The sequence below is a fragment of the Ptychodera flava genome, unplaced genomic scaffold (assembly GCF_041260155.1).
Source record: "Ptychodera flava strain L36383 unplaced genomic scaffold, AS_Pfla_20210202 Scaffold_33__1_contigs__length_2856901_pilon, whole genome shotgun sequence".
Taxonomy (NCBI): domain Eukaryota; kingdom Metazoa; phylum Hemichordata; class Enteropneusta; family Ptychoderidae; genus Ptychodera; species Ptychodera flava.
Genome location: NW_027248355.1, coordinates 2,175,092 through 2,189,190, shown reverse-complemented (window position 1 = coordinate 2,189,190; position 14,099 = coordinate 2,175,092). Strand labels below are relative to the sequence as shown.

General features: G+C 37.6%; 1 protein-coding gene across 1 annotated transcript in view; it reads left to right on the top strand.

Moving 5' to 3' along the window:
* Positions 1-3,961: 3,961 nt before the first annotated feature.
* LOC139127607 (ankyrin repeat, PH and SEC7 domain containing protein secG-like) overlaps positions 3,962-14,099 on the top strand; it is a 70,351-nt gene continuing 60,213 nt past the window's right edge. The window contains exons 1-3 of the mRNA XM_070693519.1: positions 3,962-3,983; positions 11,820-11,925; positions 13,179-13,283. Of these exons, the coding sequence (XP_070549620.1) occupies positions 11,893-11,925; positions 13,179-13,283 (138 nt within the window). The 5' untranslated portion in view covers positions 3,962-3,983; positions 11,820-11,892. The remainder of the gene's footprint in view (positions 3,984-11,819; positions 11,926-13,178; positions 13,284-14,099) is intronic.

The window sequence follows — 14,099 nt, the reverse complement described above, 5'->3', positions numbered from 1 at the left end:
TTCACTGTATCATAGCAACAAATCTTTTCCTTTTCAAAAATAAAGTACGAACTGACAATACTTGTAAACATTGTGGCCAGATCGGAAGTGTAGAGCATCCTTTTTAGCATTATGAAATCGCACAGAAGTTGTGGAAAGCTATAGAAAAAATTTGGAAGGTCTATGTAAGTGTGTCATTTTCATGTAAGACCATTATATTAGGTTCTCAAAATGATGCTAATGTACTTAATCATATCATGCTTATTGGAAAGTATCTATTGTATGCAAGCAGATATGCACAATTACACCATCTTTACAACTCTTCACTCAGAAAGTGAAAGGAATAATAGATTGAACAGAAAGTTTTAAGTGAAACGAAATTTAATACGAAACGGGGTATATCTGTGCCCCTGGTAATGTAAGCCTTTTTACCTCGTACACCTGTGGTTTCTGTGTTATGTATTGGTTTGTTGTCGTTTTGTGTTTTTTTTTCCTTCAAAGTAAATAAAAATTGTAAAAAAACGTAGTACATAACGCTAAAGCACATAATTCGGATGTAAGATCGTCTTCATTTTATAAGTTTGACATTGCCGCGGTACTTCATACTGATGATGACTTTTTAATTAAGTACTCGTTTTGAGAACTGTTCGGCAGTGGTAAAAAACTTGACAGTAGGAACCTCTTACACTTCGATTTATATCCTATTAAGCAGAATGAGGTATTTTCAAGCTGTTTAGAAGTGAAGTCATTCTCCATTACATGTATTAAGTGAGAAGCTGAAGGCTGTAGGCTAGCTGCTATTTATCTTATAAGTCAAACGGAGATCAAAGACCACGACTGAACCGACACATTTGGAGTTTGTCCCGTCTTGTACTCTTGCAAGATCGATTGAACTGTTTCTGCTGAAAGAATGTGATTTATGACAGAGTGAATAATGTAGGCTACACTCAATCGCGTCGACGTCGATGAGTAAACATTTAAACTGGTTTCATTTGCACTTAGTCTACTTTGCGCATTTTATCCACTGACCTTCATGGTCGTTGTATAAAACTCGGGGTGAAAGTCATTTATCGAGACAGTCGACAATTAATTGTTAAAAGCATGGCCATGACTAGAGTCAGTCAGCTTTTTAAAATGACAGGAGAGGATTTTTCTATAATAGCCGGATGTGTATATGGAAATACGTGCATTCAAATTGAGTAAGGAAGCTGTAAGTCATTTCCTTGATCACATAAAAAAATCGAACAGTAAGGGTCATTTTACTGAATTCGGTACTAGATGTGTACCATGTCGATTACTATAGGAATGGTAAACATTCTAAACATAAGAACTCATCGGGGAAGGAATCGGAACGCGTTATATATAAACAGAGACAACAAACATGTTAGTATTCAGATACAATTATTAACACTTGTACAGACCCATCTTTGCTTTCTAAGCAAGGTCTCCTGTTCGGCCAGCCGGATGCTCCCCTAAGTCAGACCTTTTGCCCAACGAGTCGTTAAATAGTTTGATTAAAAGCGCCACCAGGCGGTTGTATGTGACTGGTGAAAAGCCTATCACGTAATCGCTTGGCACATGTACTTCAGCTCCGATGGCTACGCAACGTCCATGAGTACGTTGTGGCTATCGACACGATGATCGTGTCGGTAAGCAAGAATCAAAAGCAACTTAGCGACACGATCATGATAACTTGCGATCAAATGCAAATTGTACACTTATGTCACCATTTTGCTTTATCAAGTGGTCTCAAAAGTACAGCTTTCGAGTTGAAATAAATTTTCCTCGTATGACAAAAAGTGTGTTCTCCATAATTTAGCCAACGTGTTCAATTGACAATTGAATAGCTGACATCACTTGCTAAAATCCAATCACCCGTTTTATAATAAACCACCAATGAAACCATGTTCGCGATCTCAATATTTCGCGTTTTCGAGGCTCAAACTGCTAAAAATGTGAATTAGAGAGGATGACAAACAAAATCGCAGCTTATAAGATAAAACAATACTTCTTTTATTTATATTGCTTATTTTCTCCTCCATTAGCAACGACAGCCCGGTGGCACATTGTGTACGCAGAGCGGCCACAATGAACGAGGGAAGCTTCGCTTTAGAACACTCACGTTCGAATCTAAATTGTCATTGCATTTGACAATCTCCGCCGATCCACTGCCAGGGGCTTAGGGCGCCAGTGTGTCGTGGCTGGTGTATGTTTGGGCGCGGCCGCCTACCCCTTGAAATGTACCCTGTAATTTTTAAGTAAACAAAACTCGCGAAATAAGTTGAAAGGTTAGGAATTGTCTTCGCTTTGAATACATTTTGGGACATCATGTCTACGTACGTCATTGGTGTTTTCTGCCTTCTTCTGGTAAGTTCTGGACATTTTGCTCAGATGATTTGCTATTGATGATGCATACTTTTAGGACTCTGATGAAAATTAGTTTGTTAATCAAATTACCCGTCTTAGATAGTGTGTAAATAAAATGAAATGATAACTATTTATGTATAAATTTTTGTTACAGTCGATAACTTGTCAGGCAAAGACTTACTTAGTTGCAACTTCAATCATATATCAACAGCCATAAGGAATACATTAACAGGGCAGCATATTTATTTCATTTTAATGACGCAAACCCATAACATTTCATAAACTCAATCTTCATACCTAAGTTAGTAAGAAAGTAAAACCCATGATGGCCTTTGATGGAGATTCACAACTTTAAAATTACAAAGCACCGTGCCTTAGGCCATAAGGACGACAATTGCGCCGACACACACACAGAGAAAATACATTTGCTGGCCCGATAAGGCATTAACATTCCGGTTATTTGCTGTGTTTGATGATCGTAACAAAAAAAGTCTAAAGATCGTTTCGATAATAAGATTTTCCCGCTTATTTGCACGATCATCGTGCAAATAAGCGGAAAATGCTTCTTATAGACACGATAATCGTGCAAATTAGTAAGAAAAAACTTGGTATCTGCACGATGATCGTGCAAATAAGCGGAAAATGCTTCTTATAGACACGATCATCGTGTGGATTATCCGTTTGTTTTTCTTATTTACACGATCATCGTGTCGGTATATATGTTGTTCTTTATCAAAACGATGATCGTGTCTTTAAGAAGCATTTTCCGCTTATTTGCACGATCATCGTGCAAATAAGAAAGAAAAACTGCGTATTTGCACGATCATCCTGCAAATTAGCGGAAAATCCGTCTTATAGACACGATCATCGTGTCAATAAGTAAAAAGGACACGCTCATTGACACGACCATCGTGTGGATAGGTAAGAAAAACCACGTTATCTACACGATCATCGTGTCGGTAAGCGTTTTTTTTTGTCTATACACACGATGATTGTGTCGATAGGCGCTACCCCATGAGTGTCCTCTGAGAACACATATTAACATATCACGCACTTTGTTTTAGCTTTCAATAGAAAGATTCAATACAATCGTAACTTGTTATTCTGAATCAGAATTTGGGTATTGACCTGTCAGGTAAATTCAATACATGTTATGTGAAACAACCCGGCAGATATTGTTTATGGTCAGCTGAGGTCAACTCTCAGTAGAGCATAGGGTATCGCCTATCACCAGGGATAAGCGTGTGATTTTCTCGTGGCCATAAATCTGCTCATGAGACTCGGCACGATAATACCAGTTCCCCCCTCGTTCACCTATTCGCAGAAATTGGCATATGAAAGGACGCAGAAGAGACCAAGTGCGCACAGCGACAGTCGGCATGCCGGGTCAGTGACTGAAAGACGTACATGTGAAGCAGTGAAAATATATAATTCTCTCGATTTTGTGTAAATTATTCAAATTTAATCCGTAAACAGCAACAAGATTGAGTGACAATGATCAGTCAGTCGGTAGGGACGGCAAGGGATTGGCTATGCCTATGGTCGCTATCACAAATCACGCGACCTCGTTTATGTTTACAGTAGATGACTTAACGCATGCGCTATCTGTGTCACTGTTCAGAAGAAGGAAATTTAGGGTGAGTGGTCTATTTTATTTTCTTATATTAATGCTGGACAAATGTTGCGGGACATGTCATAAATGTGTACATTTCAGATCAAAAAGACGCATGTACATACTGTTAAGTTCGACGTATCTTCATATGAGCCCCGAGTAATCTATAGTCCTGTAAATTGACGTAAAGGAACATGTCGAAATGGCTATCCCGATCAGCACTGAATTTTCTCACGCATATGTCCATAGACATATGCTTTATTACATAATTTTGAAAGCAGTTTGCTGAGAAAATGTGAATGCAATGGATCTTAGCATCTTGACAGGCCGTTTTGATTTTCCTTTGACGTCATAATGTTCAAAATATTGTAAGCACATTTTACTTTCTCAAAAAAGACCCAATAGTGAACTTTGACCTACGTGTAACACGTCTGAGTTCTACTTCATTACAAGGTAGGGATATTCTTATTTTAACGCATAACTGCATTTTAATCATTTCGGCACAAAATTCAACTTCCAAATTTAAAACCGCTCATCAGATGGGTAGAAAACGTTTAACAGCAGTTCAGTGAAGCCGCTGATCTTTGAATACACGTCCAAGACTAGGGTCATGCTGAGTGACCCACCTGTTAGAAGGCAGTGAATATTTGCAGCTCTGCCGTATTTCGTTATTCAACGGTTAAATGTGTATGTTTTGATCGAAACCAAAAGTAAACGACATGGTTACTTTTGTCAAACCAATGATTAATGTCAGCTGTCATTTATTGGCTTCCTGTTCCACACAATGACTCTGCCTTATTTTACCTCGCACTTTTGAAACCGAAACGGCCATCCCATGTACAATCGGCGTAGGAGGGGAATTTTAAAGTGAAAATCGGTTTCACATCATTTAAAAGAAACGGTTATGGTACCGGGGCTGTGTTATATACCGAAGCGAAATCAGAATTATCAAATTGCGAAATTAAAATAATCTATTTTATATCAATGCGATAAAAAGGAAAAAAATATGCCAAGAGAGGTCGAGATGTTCTGTTTCACCTTCAACATAAAATTTGAGTTATGAATATTAATTAGCATTATGTCATTATGCAGACCTAAAGAAATCTTGATCAGGGTCTTCACCGACCATCTCTGTTAGGTTTTGATGGACCCACACAACCTTGCCTTGTGATACATGTTGTACTTTCAGCAATGTCCAGTCAGAAATCTACCTGCAGTGTCTCTCAGTGTCTCTACCTTATCAGGTCAAAATTAAAGCATGCCATATAAACAACCAAACAGCTTCGTATTTGTCCTGTAATCGCTACTTAAAATGCTAAAGAATAGATTTATTTCACTTTACACTCCATTGTTCGTCCGTTGTATGTTCAATTGTAGATGGTAGAGGCACGAAAATAGTATACCTTCAAGGGATAAATCGTAAATATTTTCTCAGCGTACAGTGCAGGTCAATGAACTGCCACACTGTTCAGGGGGCCGCACGGGTGCACAGTGCCATTGGTAAAAAATCATAGAGTAGAGACAATTGTGCTAAATGCTTTCATTGCGTTTGACTTGAAGTCAGGATTCTGTGTTGGAGGTCTATCGATGTCATTAAACTCAATTATAGATGGTACCTTTCAAACTTTTACGCATTCCCAATTTTAATTATTTCGTACAAGAACATTTTACCTTGACACCATTCAGACTTACAGCCTTTCAGACACCCCTGTTCTACTAACCGTTGAGGGCGTATAATGTACATAATGTGCATTGGAAATTCCTAAATTTTGCAACTAAGCTGTTGCCTCCCTGTAATTTATCTATCAGACCCATTGCTTTGCTTTACTAATCTACAGTTCAATAGACAATCCTGCGATCAACGTAGTCATTTCGTGAATTAATGTTAACTTTGCAATAAAAAATTAGTAGAACAATAGTAAATATTGAGATTCACGTTAAAAGAAATAATGCAACGCAAGTCAATGATGTCATAATTTATGTTTGCATGTCGATATATATTAAAAGTCGAAGAATTTATGTCTGGATTTTAGAAGACTTTAGGAGATTTTCATTTACAATCCTAAAATGTATTCTAATGTAGGTAATTCAAAATACATGTACATGACTGTGTAGTAGTCAGAATGCTATAAGAAAATGAACAAACAAATCATATGGAATGATACCAATGATACTAAAACCTCACAAAATCGTAACGCTTGTGTCAACGTTTATCTGATCATTGCAGTGACAATCCTCTTGTTTTAGTCAAAGAGTTGTCTGTATAACTGCACAGGTGCAAACGATGAGTAAATCCGCATTACTTCTTTAACAGTAGACCAACTGACAGTCGTGTACTTGTCCAAGCAGCTACAAGCTAAGGGTGAGTGATTTAAGCTCTGAAATTTGAATTTCTTGTTGGGAATTAACGATGTATTAAAAATAAGAAGGTGATAAAACAATACTCGTTGCGTTTGACAGTTAGGGACCCCATTTCCGTTAATTGAGTTTATCAAGCAAGAACATCGAAAATGAAATTGAGATTTTAATTCATCTAGAATACGATTTTTTCGCTAATAGAATGTTGGAAGATGGAACAGCTGACTGATATGTAAACGTTGTCAACAATACATAACTTTAATTTAAAATTTTAATTTCAAACATAGATTGGAGTGTACAATTATGAAATTATCGTTATATTGGGCGAAAATATTTTCCCATATCCATAAACTTGGTTTTCCATAGGTTGGTCAACAATATGATATATTTATGTACACTTTCCCTTATAATAAGCACTTACGAGTTTAGATGTATTTCAAATGCTTGACTAATCAAAATCGTTGCGTTTTAACAATTGTTACATACAAACAGTGCAGTGTTGCAGCCAAGACGAGGCCTTGTGACAACTTCCCCAGAATAGAACCGGTTGTCCTGTGGGCCATCTCGGGTGCACTCATGAGTCAACTACATTGGGTGTAGTCTGACAGTGATATATGTTACTGACAATGACCTGTGTTTAGCATGACTATTTTGAGGCATACCTTTACGTACTTTCGGGTCGCAGTTCCCTGTAGTTGAAAAAATTAGCGACCCGGTTGGTCGAAACGGGATGCAGTCGTGAATATCCATCATGATATATTACGGAATTTGTTACAAAGCTTTCAGTAAGTGTAATGACTTGACAGAAAATGCAATGCATCATAGTTGTCGATGCATTAATACTAGAGAAGTGCCGATGCTTGATATTTTCCTTGAAAGCCGGGCAATATTTGTTGTTACGTTGGGATCGCAGCACTAGATTCTGTTATCATAAAATTAAAGCAATCTCTAAACTAAAATTGCAACCAGACATGATCACGCCTACTGACACACTCACATTAGGGAACAGCCAACCGGCCGACTTAGAAACTGTTGACCATAGCTCAGTTGCAGCAATGGAGTGTGGTATGTGTAAATAATTTCTGCTGAGAAATTTGGAGGGAAAAAAAGAAAAGCCAGTGTGGCGAAGTCGTGACGTCATTGTACCTCACGAATATTAAATATCAACTGAATTCGTGTTGATAAGAGCATTGTGTGCCATTGCATGAATACATTGAAATAAATATCACAAGTAACTTTACTACTCTGCAGGGTTTTTGAACGAAATTTGTGTCAACGATTATGTAGTACAAATACTCTTTCATATGTATTTTATCTAAAAATAATATATACGACAAAAATCTTCTCAAAGTGACAGATATATATAGTGCAAGGGCTGAGAAATTGTAAAGTTATTTAAAAACTATCTACTGTTGATTGGCCAACCAGAGTGCTCAATTCAGGGTGTTTTATCTACTCGTATAAAGCCTTGGTCACCAAACTCCAGAAACGAATGACAGCGCCGTAGTAAAGTAGTGTCCAATCAAAAGTGAACATGTCATATTCTGTAGACATCTGGTACGTTTTAATATTCAAATTTGGTAACACAGCGGAAACCAGCGGCAATACAAATCTGCTGTGCCCTAGGGCATTTATATAATGTGCCCTAGGGCATTTATTGAATGTTCCATTACATTGGAAGGCTATTTCACAAATAAAAGTTTTAATTCATATCCTAAACATGTTACATTGACAAAGGGGACGGTTGACGTAAACACATTGAAAACGAAAATATATCAGTTAGGGGCGATAGTTTTTAAGTCGGATAAAACCTTCGTACTCGGGCTCTTCTGGTATATAAAGTCCAACCCAACGATAAAATGTCTCGGCCTGCGGCCTCGACATTTTATGGTTGGGTTGGACTTTATATACCAGAAGAGCCCTCGTACTCAGGCTTTATCCTATACTAAAACTACCTGTCTAGGGCAAAAACTGAATAGGTGATAATACGAATAATTAATAGTAAAAAGTTTCATAATTTGCATGCCCAAATAAAGGATTAAAGTTTATCAATCCTGTAATTGTCAATAAATCATAAAGTAATAAAACATTGAATTTATGCCACATTAATTCACGTTATTTTAACACGTCAAAAACAATAGCACTGTTAAAATAACCATTATATCATTGGTAACAACGCGTCCTGTCATAACATACGCGAAGCTGTGGTACAAAGAAAGTCGTGCATCGTTTTTAGAGTGACCTTCAGTCTGCGACCATAACGACTAGCTGTAAAGCTAATAAACATAGCTGTTTATGACTTTACTTGAAAAGACCACGATATAAACCGCTACAGCATTAGTTAAATAATATTTATGACCTGAATACCATAAACTGTTGACCTGCAAACATCAATTTTAGGAAACAAGCAATGAAAACACCTTTTAGAATTAGTCCGCTGCTTAGCTCAGTGTTCTTTAATAAGTATACAGTCTAGTTGGTTCAATTGGATTAAGAAATGTTTTGATGCCATTGCATTATGGTGACATTCGTCAAAACACTTTTAGTAAACTTATGACTCTCAGAGCCTGGCCCGTGCCTTCATCCGTGTGGGCAGGTGAAAATTTCTGTTGACGCATGATATTAAAAAAAATAAAACACCTATTGGGATTCCGTGTGGTGATTGTTCGAGCGAGATAAGAGTACTAGATTCTGTTTGCAAATGCTAAGAAGGCAAAATGATTTCGTGATCAATTATATGACTATTAGCATACATATATCAAGGGGAACCATTCTGCTGTCTTTGCGTTATTTTGACGAGAGGTGTTTGTGTATTAGTGTAAATATACTACTCTGAAGTAGTTTACACAGCAGAAATGAAAGATCCTAGAATACAAATACCTTGAAAAACTAAATACGTTTTTAAAGGAAAACAATAAAAATATTCAAGCAGGGCCGGAAATAAGTTAATTTGTCGCAATTATCTACCAATCATCAGTTGCACAGAGTATGTCGTCGCTATCACTGTACGTTAGACTTACCGTAATCAACTTTATTTTATATCTGTCGGACTCATAAACTACTACAACTCGGTGCCTCACCCTCCAAGTTCAAGCCAAAGGTATGTAGGATATGGCCTTAAGTGTTAAGTCTCTGAAAAAAGGGAGGGTATAAATTTCAATGCTACTGGTCCACGGTCTTTCTGCACGCTGAAGGGAATGACTGCATCTTCACGAGGGTTCATAGGGTTGGAGGGGTTCAAGTGGATCTTTTTCTTTTCTCTGTTACGGAAGGCTTTGCTCTTGCCAATCTCGAGGCGTATCTGGATTTCGTTGCTCGCTGGCAACCAGTGGAGATAAAGGTTGTTTTTTTCTGCTTGATTTCTTGTTGGAAGTCCCCACTTGCGGCTGCAGGACCCTGACCAGGCCCTTTGTCGCCCAATTGCAGCGCACAGTTGCAGAGTGTGGCCTCTGCAGCATGACCCAATGGCCATACGGCTAACATCCTGTGTGCTTCTTGGCGAAGCCCCACACCCGGACCTGTTTTCTGGCAATGTATCCAATCTTTTCGGCAGGACTGAGCAGCATCCCTTCTACCATGCCCTTACCATGCACCTTCGAAGGTTGTCCAGTTCTTACTGGCGTCTATGTCTCATTTCTGCATCGGGCATTTCGAAGACTTGGTGACCCTCTATCACCAAATTCAAAAACAACGCCCCCCGGCCGAAGAAATTGATCAGACCCTAAACACCCCTCTGCTCTAGGCGGAGTGCAATGTAACGTCTATGCAAGGTCGAGGTACTAGGTTCAAATTGATCGTTCAAAGTTCAAAAATTGACACTGGCATTGTCATTTAAATATTTCTAGTATTAAGCTACAATCACCAATACCTCTTGAGGAGGGACTCAAAAATGTCTTAGAATGTTCAAATACAATCCCAACAAACGCGCAATGTTTTAGAGTCCCCCTTTCGACATGCTACAATTTTGAAGTCCCCCTCAAAGGGTGGCAAAATGTGAGCGATATAGTGCTTCGTCCAAAAATATCAAATTAAAGTACATGGGAGTCTATTGGGTAAACTATCAACATTTTAAAATAAAAACAAGCTACATCTCTACGTGTATATGTGTGTGATGATTCATGTAAATATACTTTGCTTGAAGTGGCAGGTAAAAATTGAATGTTGGTACAAAAATGATTTTGGGATTTCATCGATAATTTTATTCACTGTACATGGTAGTCTATGAGAAAACTATGAACGCGTATTTTCCGGTATAAAGCTAGCAGTATATTTGTTCATCTATAGACGTTTGATAACTGATATAAAGGTGGTAGGTTGGCTTGGGAATTTTAGTGCACATGTGTACACGAAATTTAATTTTTTGAATATTGCCGAAAATATTGATCCACTATACATGGGAGTATATGACAAAAATGAGAATTTTTTCCCAATTTAAAACTTGCAATGTTTTTGCATATAGGGACACTAAATAATTGACATAATTGTACTTGATTCGAAGAAGGTGGTTAAATGTGCATATGTATACAAGAAATTCGATTTTTGAATTTCACCGCAAACCTATATCCCACTATACATTGTAGCCAATGCGGAAAATATGAATATTTTTTTTTGCAGTACAAAACTCGGTAAATCTGTGTATTCATGTATGCTTGATTATTGATATTAATGTACTTGTTAGGCGAGAACGGTTACAAGTCAATGTGTGTGCATGAAATTTGATATCGGAATTTCACCGAAATATTGATCCACTATACATTGTAGTCTATAAGGAAACTATAAATATGTTTTTCACGATACAAAATGAGTTAAATTTATGTATTTATAGACGTCTGATGATTTATATTTATGTACTTGATTAGACTCGTTGACAATTGCATGTGTACAAGAATTTCGATTTTGGAATTTCACTAAAAATGTTGATTCTCTATAAATTATAGTCTATGATGAAACTACGAATAACACGCAGGTTATCATCTCTCAAATTGTTATTCAAAGTTGTTTGACCTGAAACTTCTTAGCTGAAACTGATGACACCATGCACTATTCTAAATAGTTTGTATTCTGTCGCTGTCCTCAAAAATTAAAAATGTACATATGGCGACATGAACGTTTGACACTTACCTAGACAAAATGTATTGTCATTGGCTGAATGTTATCAAATAAGTAACAACATCGCAAATTGTTATTGAAAGGTCGATTTTGAACAGTTCAACTTCATATGCTTTCGCTATAGCTCGTGCGTATATGTTGTGAACTTATCAAAATTTCGTGGTAAATCATCCCTGAATTCGAAGGTGTTTTATTGTTAAATAATTGCCCAATGTTTCCACGAAGAAAAGCTACATTAAGGCAAAGTTTTGCCAGCAGACAACAAAAACACCACTGAGGGTATTTTTACTGGTGTTCCTATTAAAAAGCATCGCCCAGAAGTTAATTATTTACCAAAAATATACTAGGCTGCGGTCACAAGATCCCCTTATCTACGCCACGTTTGATTTTACAGACTGAAGGACGTAGAAGAAGTGCACACCAATACCGAAGTATGCTGATCTCCTGAAATTGTCTATGGCTTTATCATGGCTTCCAATGACAAAATTGTGAAGGCCCAGGTAAGCTGATTTTAAAGTGGTTTCCCACAATTATACGTGTGTAGTATATAACATATTAAACGTTCACTCTACTTTCCTGGGCAACTTAATTTCTATTATTGACGATCATGTATTGTTGCTTTTTTTAAAATTTGTGCACTGAATCTATCAAGTTGGAGAGCTCAGCTGTCGTCAAGTCGCCGACTATGATTGACATTTCATAACGTTGCTTTTCGGACCGGTACAAACATATGAAACATTTTTTTTCCAACCACAATCGTCTGGTACATGTCCCTGAAGGGGTACTCCTGATATTTTCGTTTTTGGGGTGTGACGCCCAGGTCGAAAACATCTACCAATGTTTATATAAAAAATGAGACTCATTGTTGGAGATAGGCTATACAAATTGTGGAAATTTCTCCTTTCTTCTGTTAAATGGGAAGGTTTTCCTAAAGTGTGGACCATCTGCTTTGTTATCGACCCATGCTTAGTGCTTTATCGGATGAAAAATTGCCCCATGTTTATGTTTTTTTTGAAAAAATTACCGATTCGGGGCAACATTTATCAGTAAACCTTTTCTATGCGTGTACCCACCAGGGAACAGGCACGCATGTTGTTGAAACTGGTCAAAGTATTCCCATATAAATATTTCACAGTCCGTCACGAGGTTCTCTGTACTTGTAGATAAAGGCATCCATGCAAGCGTTTGATCACGAGAGTTTAATTACGATGTTGCTATATGGTAGCAAAAGCCGAATGACGTTGTTTACGACAATCCTAGCAGAGAGTCTTTGTCGGTGATATAAATGACCAATCTATCTTTCTCAAAGTACAAACAAATGATTTGACTTACAGCTCTACAAATCTTGACACATGTTAAGAAAAAAAGGCAATGAAGGACAAGGATTTGTTTTGAAACCTGCGAGTAGTTTCCTCATTTGAAGAGATCACGAATCCACCTTTTGTCAGCTTTGCTGTTCTCCGCACCGCTGTCCAAGGAAATTGAAGAAATGTTTAAGACACATATGCGGACATATATTCTGCAAAGGTCAATTTTCTGCATGCCTATCAATATGCTGAAAATAACGTGTTTTATAGCTGAGACGATATACAAATGCATCAGTGAATATAACTAAATTAAATGTAAAAATGTTAACAAGCCCAATTCTTGATACTGTAATTTGTTCGAATTCATTTATGTTTTTGTATATCAACAATCAAGCAGTTTCGAAATACCAGTATAGCAGGATATAACTAATTGTTTTCTATTACAGCTTCTCTTTGATACAGCAGAGGAAGGTGATGTTCAGGGTGTTCAGTCCTTAATAAAACGTGGTGGTTATGATGTCAATAGTATAGTCGAGGATAATGATGATTACGTAAGTATAACGATCATCTGTTTCATGGTGTAAATATTAAAGGTATACTGTCACCTGTTCCAATTTTGCCAGAGTTACCATGGAAAGGGAAAATCTAACCAATCACAAATTTTAAGCGGGTGGCTGCTTTTAAAAAATAGCGCCCTCACATGGGCATTTTGACCATGTATAGGGATATTTAGATTACAGGTGACTGTATATCTTTAACAGAACAAACAACAGTGAAATGTCAAAAGACGTAAGCCGAGCAATGTGTAGTATGAAACCATTCCAACTGCCCAGTTCCAAAATTATGGAAATGAGTCAGGCAAAATGTCTTATACAAATACGCCCATGTAGTCGCTCACCATTCTGAAGCCGGACGATGCGTTTCCAACATCAAGGAGATATTGACATCATTCCACGGTCGATTTTCGCTAATATGTTAGCACTGGTCCAGACCCATGCACGCTTTAGTACCCTCGGTGGACCATGCTCATGAGTACCTGAGATGAGACCTGTCCTAGTCCGAGAAATAGCTTGATTTTCCTCGGGCGTACGCTTCAGTTAATTGTGTTCAACCAATGACTTCCGAATCAGTCTGCCATAGTATATTGCTTCAATTTTGTGATCACCTCAATACTGAAGCGAAAGTCTGTAAAGTAACTCCGCCATAAACGTCGAGGCTCCATGGCTCTTGCTGTTAGTAAACATTTTTAATGCCCATTAAGAAATACGACCTTTTGTAACAAAGCCCAAGATACCGAAGAGCAGGATTAGTTGTCAAGGTATAATTTCAAAGCTGCCCTTCAAAATGCAACCGGGACAAATAATGTC